The 21080-nt window shown below is 29.2% G+C and overlaps 1 protein-coding gene across 1 annotated transcript; it reads left to right on the forward strand.

The window, feature by feature from the left end:
* Window positions 1–2608: 2608 nt before the first annotated feature.
* On the forward strand, window positions 2609–5425 carry LOC101218388 (probable auxin efflux carrier component 1b). The gene is made up of 6 exons (XM_004144280.3): window positions 2609–3938; window positions 4170–4452; window positions 4535–4620; window positions 4702–4859; window positions 4937–5013; window positions 5109–5425. The coding sequence occupies exons 1-6, from the start codon at window positions 2819–2821 to the stop codon at window positions 5173–5175; spliced, it is 1791 nt and encodes a 596-aa protein (XP_004144328.1). The 5' UTR covers window positions 2609–2818; the 3' UTR covers window positions 5176–5425.
* The last annotated feature ends 15655 nt before the right edge of the window (window positions 5426–21080 follow it).

Below are 21080 nucleotides of genomic sequence, written 5' to 3' on the forward strand. Positions count from 1 at the left end.
TATATTAAAAGTGATAGAACAAAACATATTTCACCAAAGTTTTTCTACACTCATAATCTTGAAGAAAATGGCGACATCACAATACAACAACAAATTTGTTCAAATGATAACCTAACAAATTTAATTACAAAATCATTACCAATTGTAACCCTTTGAAAACTTGGTGTACAACATTAAAATGTAGCAACTTGTAGATCTCAAATGATTGTCAATGAGGGGAGAAAAATGTATTTTTGGAAGTGTATAAATTATATGAAATATGTACCTTTTTTCATTGGTTTTTTTCCTAGTAAGGTTTTAACGAGACATATTTCATATAACTAATGGACATCTAAGGGGAAGTGCTATAAATATTATTAATATATACATGCCTATTAAGATGTTTAATGTCCATAGCCACATGTGTCACTCCCTTAATTATCCAACACCCTTGACATGTGTCTTGAAAACATCATCGCCATATAACCCACCTAATGCTTGCCAAATTACCTATAAATAGTGACACTTGGTGGATTACAAAAACACGACATTGGAGAGATCGGAAAATTTTGAAAATTTGAGTTTTTTTACAATTTCTTTATATTATTTATTTTAATATTATATTTTTTCAATACGTGTGTTTTAGTTGAACCTAATTTTTTACCACATGATTGATTTTCTTTAAATATGTGTTTGATTTTTCTAAGTAAATTTCATTAAATGGTCTCACCATTCAAAAATTGCTTTCCTTCCATAAAACACCTTATTCACCTTTTCTTTAAGCATATATTTAAAAATTGGTTAATAGAAGCTTTATTTAATTGTAATTATTGCTATGTTTTATTTTTGAAAACTATCCTCAAAGTAATAAAATAAGACCGAGCAAAACTAGGTGGCTACAGTTAGACTATAAGCAATTTGTTCATTAAAGAAATTAGTTGTACACTTAAAAAGTTAAATGTAACTACATGAGTAAATAAGTGATTTAATCCATCTATAGTTATAAGCAAGTTGTGAAGTGTTAAATTCATTGTTGATTGATTATATTCATGGACACAAAATTAAACCTACCATGAAGAGAGTGCATCTCTTAAATCTTTAGTAAAGTGAATTGTAGTTAATGAATTAATTCAATTAAAAAGTTTAATTAATTAGTTCAAGTTATTCAATGTTATTTTTATTTAGGTTATTCAGGTTATACCTCCTGATTCGTAAGTTGCCAATCCAACCAACCCTAAAATATATGTTGGAGTGAGAATGTCCCAAACTCAACGTGCATTTTGAAACATTGAAATTCTACTTAAACGAATGGTGCTTATTTTACTTATTATTGTTATTTTATGTAGACAATATGCATGCTCAATTTTAGGGTGGCATAAAAGGTTAATCAATGTTTTTTTATATTCTTTTTAAATCTTATTCATGTTCTTCTAACTTGCTTTAAGATATAAATATGTCTAGAAATTGGTAAAGGATTTATTTGATAAATGTGTGGATATGTTTTTATGTTGATATAAAAGATTTATAAAAAATTAGATTATTTTAATTTGGTTTATAATAACATGTGTTTGTGGTATAAATTAGATTATTTTAGTTTGATAAAGAAATGATAAACATGGTAGAAACTAATAAAAAAAATGATGAATGTAAAATAATAAAAACGGTAGCAAATTTTATATTTTGAAATAGTGTTTACCGTAGCTAATTAAAGATTTTTAAATAGTATTTATTTTAACTAGAGGGGGTTATTATAGTCTTGCTTAATATCCTCACCTCAAACCATCTTTAACTATTATGACTAGGAATGTTCAAAAAATAGTTGAAAATAATCTAATTGATTGATAAATCGAATCGAAATCAAATGCATCCGTTTTGATTTGATGTGTGTTAAATTGAGATCGCTTTTTATGTGGTTTGGTTCGGTTTAAGACATTAAACCGAATCTAAAACTAAATTGAACCACTTTATTTAAAAATAATTAAATATATAAGTATGCCTATAACTTAGGGTAGAGGTAGAGCCATAGAGGAGAGGTAGACGAAACCCTTCGACAACGGCAACGACATGACATGCAAACTTAGACGACCCGATGAAGATGAAGGCAAATCCTCCGACAACAACACGCAAATGCAGCACTTAGTACTTTACAAATGCAAAGAAAAATATCATTGGAAGACAAAGGCAAATCCTTGATACTCACGCAGATGAAGATAAATGATTAACGATTCAGTTTTGAATTGGTTTGACACAGATGAACGGTTCGATTCGGTTTCGGATGAAATGATTTTGTATTTTGCAGATTCAATCCGTTTTAGCTTCAACTCGAATCGAACGGTGAACACCTCTAACTATGCCAGTAGATTATAAGAGCTAACTATAATAATCAATTTAGTTTCAAAGGAGAAAAACTCACATATTTTGAGTGAGAAAGAAAACAGCATTTTTCATCTTGACAAAAAATGAAATCTAAAAAAAAGAAAAAAAAAAAGAAAGGGAAAGAGAAAAAGAGAGACAGCATAATGTCCTAAAGAATCTCATGAAGCTCCTGAACTCTCACTTTCCCAGTGGTCTCTCAGAATCACTTTTTCATCCCTTTCTCTCTTTCTTCTTCAATTTTCTTTTCCACTCTGATTACACATAAAGTTCTTCAGAACCCAAAAATAAAAAATAAAAAAAATCAGCTTTTCCTTCTCCTTTTTCCCTTCCTTCTGTCCACCATTACAATGCCTCCATAAATACACCTCCCCACCTCCCCTTTTCCTCTTACTTCTTCTTCTTTCTCCTCAATGGCTTAAACCCCATAAACAAAACACAGTGTACCCCCCCCAAAATTCCCAACATGATCTCTGTTTCTGATCTCTATCATGTCCTCACTGCCGTCGTCCCTCTCTACGTCGCCATGATCCTTGCCTACGGCTCCGTCAAATGGTGGAAAATCTTCTCTCCTGACCAATGCTCCGGCATCAACCGTTTCGTTGCTCTCTTTGCCGTCCCCCTTCTCTCCTTCCATTTCATTTCCTCCAACAACCCTTTCTCTATGAACTTACGTTTCATCGCCGCCGATACGCTTCAGAAACTTATCGTCCTCGTCGCCCTAGCTGTTTGGTCTCATCTCTCTTCTAAAGGCTCTTTAGAATGGTCGATCACTCTGTTTTCTCTGTCCACTCTGCCTAACACTCTGGTAATGGGAATTCCTCTGTTGAAGGGAATGTACGGCGACTCCACTGGTACTTTAATGGTTCAAATCGTTGTTCTTCAGTGCATCATTTGGTATACATTGATGTTGTTCTTGTTCGAGTACAGGGGGGCTAGATTGTTGATTGCAGAGCAGTTTCCGGATACTGCAGGGGAGATTGTTTCGTTTAGAGTTGATTCGGATATTCTGTCTTTAGATGGGAAAGAGCCGTTACAGACGGAGGCGGAGATTGGCGAAGATGGAAAGTTGAGAGTGGTGGTGAGGAAGTCTACGAGTTCTCGATCGGAGGTTTTTTCTCGGCGGTCACACGGTGGTGGAGGTGGGGTTTCATTAACGCCGCGGCCGTCGAATTTGACGAATGCCGAGATATATTCTTTGCAGTCCTCGAGGAATCCGACGCCGAGAGGATCGAGTTTTAATCATTCGGATTTCTTTTTGGGGAATGCGAGTCCGAGGCATTCGAATTTTGGGAATTTTGGGAATTTTGATGAAGAAAATGGGGGAATGAAAGGCAGAGGAATTAGTGGTAATGTCAATGGGATTTTTCCGAGCGCTAATGGGTATCCGGCGCCGGCGAGTGGGGGTCTTTTCTCGCCGGTGACCGGACCGGCAGCGACGAAGAAGAGGAATGGTGGTGATGGGGGAAAGGATTTGCATATGTTTGTTTGGAGTTCGAGTGCGTCGCCAGTTTCCGAGGGTGGAATCAACGTTTTCCGTAGTGGAGATTACGACGCCCCCGGCGCCGGTGGGATGAACCCGAAAGGTAAAGAGTTGAAAGTTTTATAATTTTTTTCCCTTTTTTGATTGTTTGGAAGATTTGGTTTTATGGGTGTTTTGTTGTTTGGTTGAATCTTACTTTTTTCCAAGTGGGTCAATAAAGAACATAAATTTCCTTGTTTTTTCCCAAGTTTGTCCCCATTTTGTCTAAAGGAGTTTACTTTATGGAGTTTTAGGTTATTATTCATATGTTTGAGGTGAATTGTTCTTTTGTTAGATTTCAACGAGTATGGTGGGGATGAGTTCAGCTTTGGGAACAAATCCGCCGTGAACGGCGGGGGACACGACGGAGGCCCTGTACTGTCCAAGCTTGGGTCAAGCTCCACTGCTGAACTCCACCCGAAACATGGCGATGACACAGCGGAGTCTAAGCCCACCTCAATGCCCCCGGCTAGTGTGATGACAAGGTTAATTTTAATCATGGTTTGGAGGAAGCTGATTAGAAATCCTAATACATATTCAAGCTTGATTGGCCTTGCTTGGTCTTTGATCTCTTTTAGGTACCCTATAAAGAACCCTAGTTTTGGTATTTTGAACCCAAGTTTCGTGTTCAACTAATCATGGCTGTGTGTTTTCTTGTAGGTGGAATATTGCGATGCCAGCAATCGTTGCTCGATCAATCGCTATTTTATCCGATGCCGGGCTTGGGATGGCGATGTTTAGTCTTGGTACCCACTCTTCTCTCGTTTGAAATCAGTTTATTTAGGTTGTTCATGTTAAATGGTTACATATTATGGAGATGTGTGTAGGGTTGTTCATGGCATTGCAACCTAAAATCATTGCTTGTGGAAATACCATTGCTTCATTTGCCATGGCGGTTCGGTTCATCACTGGACCGGCGGTGATGGCAGCTGCCTCCATCGCTGTTGGGCTCAGAGGAGTTCTCTTGCACATTGCTATAGTTCAGGTGATGAAAACTAAACACAAAAATTTAAATGACTATCATTATAATGTAAATGTAATTAATGTTTGTTTCATTTGTAGGCTGCCCTACCTCAAGGGATTGTCCCTTTTGTGTTTGCGAAAGAATACAATGTTCATCCTGACATTTTGAGCACTGGGTTTGATCTCTACTTCGACCTCTATTCTAGTAAAATCCCTAGCGTCAATTTATAACACTTACATGGTTTTTCTTTTTCTTTTTTATCTTTTGCAGTGTTATATTTGGGATGCTGATAGCTCTACCAATAACTTTGGTTTATTACATTTTGTTGGGACTTTGAAGATGCAAAACAGTGAAAGGTGCAACATTGGGAGGGACAAAGATTGGTCTTTTTCTCTCTCTAGAAACACAATTTTTATCTAACTAAAGAAGAAAAAGATTTGTTGATGGGGAAAAGAGGGAAAAAAGTGTTGTTAACTTTTCTTTTTTTGTTTGTTGTAATTTTTTGGCCTCTTTTTGTGCTCAATTTCTTTTGTTCTTTTGATGGGGGGAAGTAAGTAAATGAAAGCTTCTTAAGATTTGTCTCTCAACTTCAACTACCCTTTTCTCCCCCTAACAAAAACATAATAATAACTTGAAAATGGTATAAATAAGTAATAATTGGAATTTAAAATTTTAAAAAAAAAATGAAACGTCTTTTAATAAAACAAATTGAGTACAAAACAAATTATTAATTCAATAAATAGGGTTGCACTGATTCGTAAAAGTGAGTGTGTTTAATTTTCTTACCTTCTTAAGAATAATTTAAATACTTGATTAAATAGCAATACATTCTGTTTGTGGTCAAGTTAATTTAAAATATGTGTTAATTTAAGATTGGTGGTGATGATACTTGAGTAAGGTTCTCATGGCTTATTTTATCAACAATTATTGAAAATATATTTGATAAAAAATTAGTTTTGAAATCATTAAATGGACATAAATTAGAATGTTATGAGTAGTAGGAAGGGTTGGCTATTTAAAATAAAAGAATAGAAATTCCTAAATTATCATCAATTGATGGAATAGTTTATTTTGATTCCTATTTCATAACTAATATTTAGGTAATGATGACTAGATTTAAGCATAAAATGGAATTGGGTATGGTTTGAAATGTTGTATATTGAATGAATAATAAATTTGTCAAATAAAATAGAGGGTAATGATGAAATAAAGAAATCGTAAATATGATTGTAAGTAAAGAAGGGAAGATTAAGAATTTGTGAGGTAAGTGTTGATTGGAAAGGACCCCATTGGGGAGCACGCTGGTGTACGAAATTCATGATATGTATATATATGTAGAGAGGGTGAGTGAGGGAGGAAGGGAGCGGCTGCTATATCATATAAAATTAAGAATAATAATTCCTTCTTTTCTGCTTTGCATTTAATTCTGCCATCTTTTTTTACATTTATTTATAGGTATTTTATTATTATTATATATTCCCATATTCCAATATCTCAAATCATTATGACCTCTTTACCCTAAAAAACTAAATAATAATGCCCCATCCATCATTTCTATCTGTCAAAAATACCACCCCCCATTTCCCACTAACCCACCCTTTCTTTTCTTTTATTATTTTCTCACTACTTTTCTTATTTCTATTTTTTATATATATATATTCTCTTCTTTTAAATATCCATCCCTTTTTGTTACAAAACCTAAAATACATTTTCAACTAACTTCATCATATTTCATAAATTAATTCATCAATTTCTAATGTGTTTTAACCCCATATGTATTTGTAATTGCATCGTTTTTATCATATACATATATTTTTATTATATTTATTATTACGCGTTACCTCGCTTACTTCGTGGTTAAGCATAACAACAATAATAATAGTAACGATAATAACATTACGTAATTCTTAGGTATTTGAATTGAGCATTTGTGGTTTATACTTCATCACAAATTTAGAAGTAAATCTCATGTGTTAGTACAAATGCATAATATAAGAAAATAATTTCAAAATACAATCAAATCGGATTCACGTTTTTTTTGTATTTTTTGTATGGTTCTAACATGTTCATTCAAACTTCCTCAAATATGAATGTTTTCTTTTTAAAAACAATAACTAAGTAAATATTTTATGTTTTTTAAATAGAATATTTTTTTTAAATAATAAAAAATAAACTATTTATCTTTTATTGAAAAATTATTAAAAAAATAAAAATTCATTACAATTAGTTTTTTTATATGCTATATTTTGGGGATCTTTTATATGTCATAAAAAATATTAGTTTCTTTAAATATTTTAAAAAATAGTAAATTTTATAAAATATTTACATAGAATCGATAATTATTGATATTCTACAAGATAGAATTCAAAATTTTGCTATAACTTATAAATATTTTAATTTATTTTGCTATTATTAAAAATGTCTCTAAATTAATTTATTTAATTGCTTTCCTATAAAACAAAATTGTTTTTTTTAACAAATATAGTAAAATAGTGAAAAGTTTTCTCATATCATTATATATATATTTTTTCATGATTATTAGAAAAGTTTTTGTTTTCTAAAGTAAAAAATTTAAATATCATACCTGCTGTAACTTTCATTTATGTGATAAAAAGATTTTATAATTTAATAATCGGTGGGATGAAAAATGGGAGGTTGAATCTTCAACATTTTCAAATCAAATAAGTTATTACAAGTTCAAGTATTGGTGAAGCTCTTAAATGACATCTAAATGTAGTAATAATCACAACGTTTATAGTTCGAATCTCCTATCTTCGATTCTAAAAAGAATCAAAGCTTGAAAAATCTAAATAAAAAAGGTTCAATTTATCAAATTAGGGGTAGAGAATGTCTTTCAAACCACCAACGTGGTGAAAATCAATTTTGAAATCAAGGAGATTTATTATAAAAGTTGAATTCCTAAATATAAGATGGAATTGTTGTTATTATTAATTATAAGTTAGTGAGAGAGCAAGAGCATTGTGAAGGAAAGCAGAGAAGAGTACTCTGTTTTTGTTAATAAAAATGTTTTGAAGTGCTTCCTTTTATTATTATTATTTTGGTTGAGAAAGAAATAGATTAATAGTTATGAAAGGTTGATGGGGTCTATGATGATGATTGTGGCAATAGTGAGTAACCCATATTTGAAAATTTAATGTTTATATTATATCTAGTTATACATTTAAAAAGAATATGCACCACATGTGCCTTTAGAGCATTGGCCCCTTTTTAAGAAACTTTTTTGAGGGTTTTTAGCTGACCCTTTTTCAAGTTTCAATAGCATATGCCCCTTTCTTTTTTAGTGAAAGTACATTTAGGAAGTCATTTAGCATCATCTCATGCCTTGACTATATTACCAAAATCCAACCCCTTTTCATATATAATATCAAATCTCAACTTGTTTCTATATACATTTATATATTATTCCTTCACTTCATTTTTTTACTTCTTACAAACTGCTTTTATAAGAAATTGTTAGATCATACAAAACAACAAATTTAACCTAATAGGTTACCTTATCCTTCCTTCTATTATATGATTCTTTTTTTCAATTACTTTCTACCCTTTTGACCACTATTTTAGTTTATTCTCACCATTTTTTCAAAACTATGATATTATTAGAAAAACGACTATTAAAATTAAAAGATTAATGTTCATTTGAAATTAGGTCAAAGAATAGCAACTTCTTATGACTATTTTAAAAGTGTATTAATTAACTTTTAAATCCTAACGATTTTAGAATCTCTCCATTTGGCAATTTAATTGCTTCAACATTATTCTACTCCAGCACTAAAATGTGTCCTATTCATTTAACTTGTTTTTTTAGAAGTGAAAACTATCTTTACATATCATTATTAGTTTTTCTCAATATATTATTCTTTATCTTCATTGTATCCTCGAGTTGAATGAGAGGAATCCTAAAAAATAGAAAAGTAAGACTGAAAAGACTTAAAAGATGCACCTTCGTTTTTTTTCAATTGCTCAATCATTTGAATTCAAAAGTTAAGTATGTTTTGACTTGAAATAATTCTATTTCAAGTGAACTCTTAAGAAAATTTCTAAAAGACATGCGAGTTAGAGCAAAGTATGTTAAAATAAGTGAGAATGACGCTTTCAAATTGAATGGGATGCAATAAAATATTAGAATCATCCAAGATGAGGCTACATGGGACATGCGGAAGATTGGCATTCAAAAAATTTAAAGATGCTAAGTTTACCAATAAAGCAAAATGATTCCTCTCTCAATTTTACTGGAATATATGAACTATTTGTATATCTATGCATACATACATTTATAAAGTCAAGGAAGATGAGTGATTATTCCAAATGCAATTTGTTTTGAGTTGAAGGAAGAAAGAGTGGAATGATATGACTTGTAAAGGACCAATTAATAATTATTTACTTTACCTTATTGTATTCTCAAAATGAAGTTGTAATTTTGCATAAATCACTAAAATCTAATCCCATTTGATACACAAATCTCATTTTGAAGATGTGCATATCCTCCTCTTTTAACGCCACTATCTTCTATTATTCAATTATTACCCATTTAGGTAATTGTTACTAAGAATGTTTTAAGACATATTTGTATAACTATCTTATTCTTTCAAATATATATAAATAATAATTCATCACTTTTATCTTTTCAAAATCACTCTAAAATCGTTTCTATATTTTCAAAATTAATTTCGATGGTATAATAACATGTGAGTGTGATATCCAAATTTTATTTTATCTTTTAATTTTAAAAATTGTAAACTCACCAAAAAGTGATTTCAACTATTTCAAAATTATGTACAAATGATTATATTAATTTATTATATTAGTTTACAAAGAGATTCTCATATCTTACCTATACTATTCCCTTGAAAAAAACTGTTTGTTCATTCATTACTCGTTACTAGTTAATTCGTTACTAGTTAATTTATTATTAAATATATTATCAATATGAACAATAGTTTAGTGGATGTGTAATCAATTCGTTAGGGACAATAAGTCTCATTATAAGTATTTTTACGACATTATGATATTATCATAAACTTTGATAACTTTAGTTTGGGTTGTCTAAAGTGTCACCTGATAATTAAGATGGTTGTCCTCACCTTATATATACTCTTGATCATCTAGTCAACGTGGGACTGGACATGTTCCCAATACTCCTCCCCTCAAATGGAGAACCACTTAACCTCTCATTCAATAGTGACTAATCTATTTTACTTTTATATAGGCTAACTCCTTTTCGTCGGAGCACACCGTCTATCCAATAGAGTTCAACTACGAATCACACGTCATGATCTACTTTCAACCTTCCTCTACGTCTTTGTTCGAGGTTTGAAAATTCTTCTACTCTACATGACAAATCAAGGACACAATACTTCGACAATACTTGTTTTGGGACAACAACCCTCCCTCTAAATATCCTAAGACGTATGATACATGTTTACGACTTTACTTTTGATTTTATAAAAAAGATATTTATACCAATAGAGATAGTTATTCTCTCTTATAAATACTTATGATCATCCTCGTCTAACAACGATAAAGCTTTGGTCACATTTTGGACGCATGATCATAAATATTTGATATATAGTGTAATTTCCAAAAAAAAGAACAGTTATCAATTATGATTTTTCAACGAACCTCGGGTGGCCGGCATTTCATCTGATTCCGAGTAAAACACTCCGGCGAACAATTCAATAATGAGATATTGAAGTTGAGAGCGAAAATTGAACCCAAAACCAGATCTCGCCAGGCCCGATTATTTGAACAAAATCGCACATTCGAATCCAAAATTCGAAATATCGCAAGGGAGGACGACCGGCAAATCCCAAATGGATTCACTTCTTGCCAAAAACTTCCGAATCTTCGCTCCGGCGAGGTGCAGTCGAATTAGGTTCTCTTATGGAGAGTATGAATAAACGAACTGATAATGAAATGTCTAAATAATACAACATTTTGAGGAGTTGAAGTATTTATATTGGTAAGCTTTTTTCTTCTTTTATTTTTCGCAAATATTTGATTAAATTTCCCCCACACACTTTCGTGGATATTTTTTTTTTCACTTCACGTTATAAAAAAAACATTCATGAAAGGTAAAAAAGAACTAAACAATAAAATGTCATTATCAATAATAATAATGTGAATGAATTAATTTATTTTTAATTCTATTTTAGAAATAAAAGACATTTTATTGATAAATCTCAACACTTAAACTTACAAACGTCAATTTGAACTACTTTAATATTTTGGTAGATGAATTAAGTATCACCTTTATATCCTATTGAATACTATAAATTTAATCTTTAGAAAATTGTTGATAAAAATTATTGAGATAGTAAAGTAAGCACACAATTAATTATTAGAATGAAATTTATTTATGATTTTGGCATCAGAGATGGTTTTGCTAAGGTATGATTGGAAATTGTGTAACATGTTTTCAATAGTTGAATTAAAAGAAAACCAAAGTTAAAAGTGTAGGTATTGACCAATATGAGTCCAAACTAAAAGTGAAAGGACCAAAAATAGTATTTAAACCATTTAATTAAGTATTTAGGGAGTGAGTCTATTTTGTAAAGTTTATTTTAAGAACAAAAATTGTTGGATAGAGCACTTTTATATTCTTAAAAGTCTATTTAAACAATCTTAAAGCCCGAGGAATAAAACTTAAAAATAAAAAAGAAAAGAAAAAACTAAAATATACCATTTGTCATATATACATATACACACATTGCTTAAAAGTAAGATATTACTCTTATCAGTTTTGAGTTGAACAACTCTTTAATAGTAAATATTAATAGTAATAACACTATCATATAACTTTATTTTCAATATTGACCATACACATATTTTGTTTATTTCTATATATAATTTTTTTTTGGAAGTTTTTGATATGTAAAATTATTCTATTTTCTTATGTTATGAACTCTAGTTTATACAACACTTGAATTTATATACTTGAGGATATAGGAAGCTGTAAGTTTGATTTTTGAAAATTATATGTAGAGTTTGATATCTGAAATTCAAATTTAAAAAAACTGTAATTTATGAGTCATATAGATCAAATACACATTAAAACTAATAGATATGATTTATATGATGTATAAACTATGAAAATTATAATACATAAAAATTTGAATCAGTTTAGAAAAAGTATATGTATGAAAAAGTATATATATATTAGGATGGAGGTCTTTTAAACAAAAGTTGTAACAAATATGAACACAGAAGACTCAAAAAAGCCACACCATGGTGCATCTTTTGATCCTAAAAGAGAGATGGTGTATAGGAAGGCGACAATAAAATAAAAGTGAGAAGAAAAGAAAGACTAAAATAAAGAATTTAATTTTCAAAATCCAAGAAAATAAAGAACTTAATCGTTGTGAAATTTTAAAATAAAAGTAGAAGAGATCCAGCAGACATCATACCCACCCCCCTGTAGAGAAAGAAGAAGAAACAAGGGACGAAACAACCCCAAGTCTCTCGTAGTAAAAGAAACAAAAAAAAGAAAAAAAAGGTAAATTGTGATCATTTTTCAGAGTAAAGTTTAGAGAGAGAGAATTGTTGGGGAGATCGGGGGACGGGGGGGAAGCGTGCGTAAAGGAAGCCGACATAGAAGGCCCCGCAGGCACTGCCAAATGCAATCATAGCGGCCGCTCTCTCTGCTCCCGCCGCCTGCTCCCTTTATTAACAACTCTCTCTCTCTCTCTCTCTATTCCATCTTTTCATCACTTTTTTTCCCTTTTCTTCTTATTCTATCTTTAACACTCTCCCCTCCTCTCCGGTCTCCTCTACTCTTTTATGACCTCAAATAAATAACCATAATAATAATAATACCATTTTTTGCAAAATATTTTCATTTTTCTTCCTTCATTTTATTTATCTAAATCTTTTGTTTTTGTCCTAATAAATTCATCTTTACTAAAACTGTTTCAATAATAATGAGTACACAACTTCTTTTTTTTCTCTTTTTACTTTTATGAATATGCCTAGTTGGTTGTTGAGTTTTATAACTATATATTTTTATTTTTATTGTTTAAATAGTTTGTTTGGTATAAAATTTGAAAAACTACAACAAATTCAATCAAAAAAACTTGTATTTTACGTTTTCACATGTGTTTAGTGGTAGCGTAACAAATTGGAATTTAAAAAAAATGTAAAAACAAGGCACAACGAAAACACATATATAAAGAAAATTGCATTGTTATAATAAAAATATTTAGAAAAAACTGTTTATGTGGTTTTTTTTTCATATTACAAATATGACAAGTAGTCAGTGGTATCATATGACTATTAAAAAATTATCAAAGAGTTGTCGACTTTTAAATTTGCTACTTTTACAATTTAAAAAATATAGTGACATAAACTCATTATCATACCTTTTTTTTTTTGTTTTTTTACAAGTGTCCCAAAATATAATATTAAATTTAATAAAGTAATATAAATAATAAATTAAAAAAATAAGATTATCCAAAATTATTCCCCAACTCCACTATATGTGTTTTGTACTATATAATCATAAATTATAAAATTAGTCTTAATTATTCTAAAGTTTAGTTGAGCTATTATTAGTCTATAATCTATAAGTAAAAAATTGGTTAAATTACAAATTTAGGGAAGAAAGTAAGAATTTAGGAATTGGAGACTAAAGTTTATTGAAAATACATGAACTAAAATTTCACAATTAAAAGTATATCAGATTAAAACAAAAACAATTTTTAAAAGTATAAATATAATGATATTTTAATCATTAATTTTTACTTTAGTAATAACTTTTAATTTAACTAATTTTAATAAATTTAAAAAGATAGTTACAATTTTAATCTTAAAACTTTAAAAAAGAAAAAAAAGTTGTTTTAATTTTAATTATTTAATAAATTTGTAATCATGTATTGTTTGAAAATATGATATATTTCTTATAAAGAATGTATTACATTTTCCTTTATTTACTCACTCGTTACTTATACTTTTATTTTTAAAAAATAAAATACTATGTATAATTGTTTTAGTATTTCCTTTATAAAGCTAGAAAATATATTCACATATCTCTCATCTTATTTATAAATAATAATCTAAAATCAATCTACCTAATATACTAATGAATTTTTTCTATATTTCTTTTAAAATTACTATTTATTGAATAGAAAAGTATAGGTTTGAAAAAAGAATGATAATCAAACTAGAAAATTGAATGGCAACATCTTAACTTTAATTTTAAGTTTGACTTTTCTACTTTTACTTTTGTGTCTTTATTGTCGATAAATTTTGCAACCATGGATCTTATATGTCACATCACTAAACATTAGTAGAGCATAAATGAAAACATTGGATGCTCATTTTTTTCTTTCTTCCTTCCTCTTAATTTGGGTTGGGTTGGTTTGGGTTGTATACAACTGTCACAATTTGAGAAACAAAGTTCAACCTTGTATTAGATATTGAGCATACGAGCATATGTTTGTGAAAAAAAAAGGATAAAAATCGATCAAATAATTTAATAGCATTCCCTAAAGTGAATGTTACAATATTTAGTGAGACCGAAATTATGCTAATAGAGAAGAAGAGTTGATTTTATTAGAACCATATATATTTATATGAAAATTTTATTTTTCAAACGTGTGATACAAATTATACAATAATCTTGTACTTGTTGTACACTAAGAGCCTATTTGAAAATATTAAAATCCTTAATGATGAAAAGGAGAACGATATATAAAATCAAACTTTTATAAATTATTTGTATCTCTAGAAGAGATCATAGTTTTCATTTTAACCTTCTAAATATGATATTCTTTGGATGTCACAAATTACTTACAATCTCCTAAAAAGATGATTATTCATTTTCCCCTGTTGTATATGGATGAAATATTCTGATTTCTTTTGAATCTTTTGGCAAGAATGAGAATAATTAATATTTATGTGTTGCATATAATACATCTATGCATATTATACTTGAAAGTAAACAATACGTCTTCAAGACTTGATAGTCTTGATATACTTTACTATCTTTGTAAATCTATCAAAGAGAAGTTTAGTAAATTGAAAATGTACTATAGATTGTAATTGATACCATCTAGAGAAATTGATGATAAAAATAATATATGTGATATGCATACATTATATGTAATCTTCTGCTGGTAGTGCATATAGAAAACCTATCTACTTTTACTTTTAAATTATATTACACACACTCATATAAATGATATATATGCAACAATGAACTTGAAGTTCATTGATCCAAATATAATTTTATTTGACATGGGAGTCATTTTGGGTCAATAATGAAATTAATGATTGGAAATATACATTGAGAAGAACTAGAAGATTTTGTCATGTATAATAAATTGTCAAGGTCTCTTGTTCTCAATGTTGAAATTTATGTCTTACTTGTGGTTTGTAATCATATTCTATTCAATAAAATCGTTATTGATACTATAATCTTAAAGCCAATAAGCTAAGGACCCAAGGCTATTATTGAATAAACTTGAACTTTATGTAGAGATATAAACATAGATCAAGTTCGAGTATATAACCTAAATAGTTTATTGTATACAAACATGATTGGACACCTTATTCTAGGGACACTATGGATACGGCCCGCTTTGTAGTTAGTACAAACGATGTGATCCTAAATTGTTCATGTATAGACATAGAAGTGGGGCATCTTATGTAAAAAGTTTACATAAGACTGAAACCATGAAATAGTCACTTTTAGGTTATATAACACCGTTGACTAATAAAATCGACTGTTTCTTTTATAGATATCCAATGTAACGTGAATCTTAATTACGAGTTAACTATGAACTTCTGTTCACATGAAATTATTTTTAGATCTGCATAAGTGAGGGCAGCTCTCAATGGCGTTGGTCCAATAAGCTCTCCATTTCAGGGGTAAGATCGAGTGGATAGCTAGGGACATAGGGTACAAAGACGAAATTCAATCTTACCCGTTTTAGAGTTAGTAGAAAGAGCGTTCCCTTGAGAACTGAATTCAAGTCTTGAACAAGGGGTCACACCCTTTCATTGGCCCGAGAGGGATTCCGTTTAAAGATTAGATCTTAAACCAATTGTTCAACAATGGACCAGTGGGACTTAAGGAGCAAGATGTAGTCTAGAGGGTAAAACAATACTTTGACCAAGTCGAGAGTACGAACAATTTGTGAAGGATTAACTTACTTAACATGATTATATCATATGGATACAAATATATCTATAGTGAGGGGTAAATGCAACTATGAGACTTTAGTGGAATGACCTATTTGTGAACGAAGGTTGATTAACTCGGTCTAAAAGAGTTTAGTCAGTTAATCTCGGATCATTGAAGCCTATGATCTATAGGTCCATTAGGTTCCTCTGCTAGCTCGTAAGGAATCAACTTAGAACATTATGATGGAAAATTTTGAATTTTTTGAATTAGGTAAAGAAAGAGAAACTGATGAATATATTTGATATAGTCATTGGTTATAAGCTTAAGATAGAGCTTCATGTTTGAATGCAATTTAAATATTAAAAATATGAATATGGATACATATTTGGAAGCTCGAAATTGATGAAAATGGTCAAATTTGTAAAAAGTCAAAATGTTGACTTTTAACTTTGAAAAGTTAAACTTTGACCGACTTTGTATTCAAATGTAATTTGAATTTCGGAGAAATGAATGCGGATTCATACTCGAGAGGTCGAAATTAGTCAATACGGTCAAAATGGTAAAATGTCAAAATGTTGACAAAGACTTGAAAAGTAAGACTTTGAATTTGATTTAAATGTTAAATTACCATATTGCCCTCAAACTAATTAAAATAATAACACCTGTTGAGATTTGGCAAGCTTATCACTTGCATGTGATATGCAAGTGGCTTATTACATGCAAGACTATCCACTAAAAATGCCAAGTGATGAGATCAGAAAGCTTTTGCATGTAGTTTGCTTGTAAAGTGGTTTATTGCAAAGATGAAAGGACACATTGTTTTTTAAAAAGAAAAAGAATTAATTTTGTAATTGTGAATTACAAAATAATCTAAGAACCTCTTTCACTCTCAACAACAAAAAGGATCAATAGTTAGGTTCCTCCAAAAAAGATATCATCTCTCTTTATTTTTTCTTCCACCATTTCAAGTCTCACAACTCAGTTCCAATTTCGAAGAATAGCATAACTCTAATAGTAGTTTCGACTTCAAATTTGTGAAGAGAATACAAGAGAAGAAAAACGTCAAAAATAAGTTTTTCTATTAACCACATCTTTGTTTATATTAGGGTTATTATGCATGTTTTTTTTTAGTAAGATTTTAACGAGACATTTATTTTATATAATATAGACATCTAAAGGGGGAGAATTATGAATATTTTAAATTAAAGTTAACTATTATTAGATGTCCATAACCTCCTCTAGGTTACAAATTAATCCACTAACCTCTCCATCAATTTCCATAACATTTTTTTTGTCTTTATTTATATTTGATTTTGTAATCAATATTCTCACGACCTTACAAATAGAGGGTGTAGAATGTAGAGATAATTTGTAGAGACACCACGCTGAGTTCAATTATTTTCTATACTCTTTTCTCTATTCTTTTTTTACGTTGTTTCTTTGTTTTTATTTAGTTTGATTGTTCTTTGTTTTATAACAAGTATAGTTTTTTTTTAGAGTAGTTTAGCCTTAATTAAACAAAACAGAAGCATACGTGTTAGATATCAGTTGAAGTCATGATTATCAAATTTTGATCAACATGTTGCCTTTTTTTTTATCAATATTTCTAACACTTTTATATATGTGGCATCAACATGATTTGAGGAGGAATAAATATTTTCACTATAGGGTAAAAATATTCCCCAGACGTAGAAAATAATTAATAACAATGAATGTAAGTTATAATATAAATAATATATCACTAAAGGTGTAAAATGTTTATTTATTAATTTGAAAAGAAAGGAAAAAAAAAAGGAAAGAAAAAAAAGAAGAAAAAGAAAAGAGAGATTTGGTTTGAATGAATAATGATATTAGTGAAAGGAGACAAATGCATTGAAAATAGGAGATGTGGTCGGGGATTCCTTTGTTTGAACTTTGAACAAATTGGATTTTCTTTTCTTTTCTTTTCCCTTTTTCACTCTTCTGTCTATTCAATCTCTTCCCCCCCTACGTCTTTTCCATTTCTTCATTCACAAAAGTTTTTCTTTTTCTTCTAAAACTATACTTTTTTTTTTCTCTTTTTAATTTGCTCACTAATCAATTATATTTGTCCTTCACTTTCAACTTTTACACTTCTAATTTTATTTTTTTAAAACTATATATTTACTTTCCTGCTTACGTTTAACATAATTCATAAATTATGGAGTGAAAGTTTAAATGTAATTTTAATAGTCATTCTACGTAAACAAACTTAACTCATTATACTTCTTTTAAATGAATTCTTAGACATATTAGAGTCCTACTAGAAACAAAAGCTGTAGTGCCACAATCATACATCGAATATACTTAGTATTTGGTACAGTATTTGAAAACGAATGATTTAACAAAAACATAATTGTATTTTATGTTTTTCACATATTTATTTGGTGACATATTAAAAATTGGATTCTAGTTTTAAAAAATATTTAAATATGTTTCATATATCATAAAACTAATCTTACTTATCCACACTGTATATAAGATTTAGTTGACAATTAGCTTTTATTAATTTATTTATAAATATAACCCATGTTTAAAAAAATTGGTTATATTACAATTTTAATTTTTATTGTTCGGAGAAAGTTAGAGTTTAACCTATAGTTTGATAAAAGTTCATATATAATCCTTATGATTTGATAACCTTTATAAATAGTTCCAACGCGAACATGATTATTTTCTATGATTTTATCCATCTAAAACAACCAAATTCTATCATTTTAAAACCATACTGACCAAATTTGTAACTTAATCTAAAAATTTATATAATTATTATTTTGTATTATGATATGATTTATAATGCATTACATACTACAAGTTATATTTAAAATTATGAATTGAGCTGGTAACATATTGACATTTTGTATTTCTAAATGATTTTAATATAATTCCACTTTTCAAAGTGTAAAATTAAAATTCTCGATATAATGAAAATATAAAAAAAAAGCTGTCTTTAGAATTTGCACCTTTTAGATCATAGAATTCGAAAATAGTTTTAGAAAAACAGAATTTGGATTGTTTGTCAAACTCATATCATTAAGTGAATCTAAAAACATAAGATGAAATCTGAATTGTCCATCTTAGATACTAGTAATTTGCATTTATAATTTTATTTTATAGGGGAATATAAATTTTTGAAATGAATCAATAACGATTAGAATAACACCCTTGAATAAGGGATCACTAATAGCGTTGTCTATAAAAAAGATATGTCCTCAACTGCTCAAAAAAATATAACAATTCTTTCAAAGATCTTATGTTATAACTAAAACGACGATCATTTAGACTCAACTGCTTGTAGATCTAAAAACAACCCAAGATAAATGAGAAAGAAGAGACCATTCTCTTTTTTTTTTCTTCGTAGAAGTGAGGGAGGAAAGCTATCTTCTTCCCAAATTAGGTGAAATTGTTATTTAGAAAATAAATAAGTAAATATTAATATCAACATTTTCTATCATACCCTATAAAATGGTAACTTTCCAACTCTAGCTCCTAATGATTTATTTTGCTTTTTATTTTATTGAAGTTACAAAGGGATTTTTATATATAAATAAATATAGTTGGTTTTAAAAGTAATTAGAGAAATAGAGTGGATTTGGAAGTAGTTTAGGGTAATCTTCCAATTCTCTCATGCACCTATACATACATTGTAATGGTATTGGGTTCAAAACTCTGTATATTTCTCCACGGTTGCATCCATGTCCATATGCACAAAGTTGATGGACATGCATCAATGTATGAAGACGATGGATCGACCTATGAATTTGATCTTGTACCAGCCCTCGAACCATAATATTCTTAGCCAAATATTGGCATCATCTTCATTGAACTATCATAACTAGTCTAGTATCATGTTTGCGTGTCATAAGAGACACTTCTTCCACATTATTGTAAACTTCATTGAGTTTTTCTTCTTTCACTTAAACACGTCCACTATGAACTGGTGGAGGACAATAGGTACATCGTACATGTAGTGTATCTTTTCCAATGTACCTCTCATTATTATTGCATATATCAAGAACCAATTGTAGATCATTTACAACATCACAAAGTCTACTGATATTCGATCTTTGTGAATTGTAAAAAAAAAGTAGAAAACATTTAGTTTAGTATATAATTTATAGTAATTATTCAATATTTAAATATGTACCATATGATCCATGACTACTACTCCCAATCGAGTGATGTAAAACCTCATAATAATTTTATACTAGCGGATGTATTCTTAAGTATTCTAAGAGATTATCATCGCACTATCAAGCGACCTTGTTTGACCAATCTGTAGTCTTCACGTCAATATTGTGTAGAAGTGGCTCAAATATTGCATTAGAATGAGATGTCTTGTTTAAAACCAAATTGTATCCTAGATCACCCTATCAGGATAAATGTCATTCATCAATATGAAAAAATATAATAGAATTGATGGTCCGCCATATGCTTGATCGTTCTTATAAAATTTTAGCAAATTGTTCATTACATTTTTGTAGCGATCCACCCTCGGGAATACAAGCTCATATAAAGTCATAATATTAAAGTCGTAATATTGCCCAAATGAGCCTACCAACTAACTTACAAACAGTGACATATCTAAATTTGTTTCATATAGTTTTTAAACTTTAATTTTTTTTTAACAATGATGAATAGATAGTGAAACATAATTAATGTTATTGAGAAATTTGTATGGATGGTAAAAATAAATAAATAAATAAATACAAAATAAAACTATTTACAAACATTTTGCAAAAATATTTGAAAATAACTCTTAATTATAATTTTTAAATTTAATTAATAAGTATTAACATTAAAATAAAAAAATAATAAACTATTAAAGTTAAAAGTGTGCGCAAGACAAATTAAAACAAAACTCAAACACGGAGTAAAGTATAATATTATGAAGCTTAGAAACCAGATTAAATTAAACTCAAAGCTTAACGACTAAATATGTAATAATTTAAAACCTAAGACTATATTGGACTAAAAATGTATTTTGTATCCAACAAATACAAGAACGTGGTTGTATTAGAGAAAAAACACATTTTGAAAAACGTTTTTTTCATTCTCTAAGATATTAACAATTTTTCAAATGA

The sequence above is a fragment of the Cucumis sativus genome, chromosome 4 (genome assembly GCF_000004075.3).
Source record: "Cucumis sativus cultivar 9930 chromosome 4, Cucumber_9930_V3, whole genome shotgun sequence".
Lineage (NCBI taxonomy): Eukaryota > Viridiplantae > Streptophyta > Magnoliopsida > Cucurbitales > Cucurbitaceae > Cucumis > Cucumis sativus.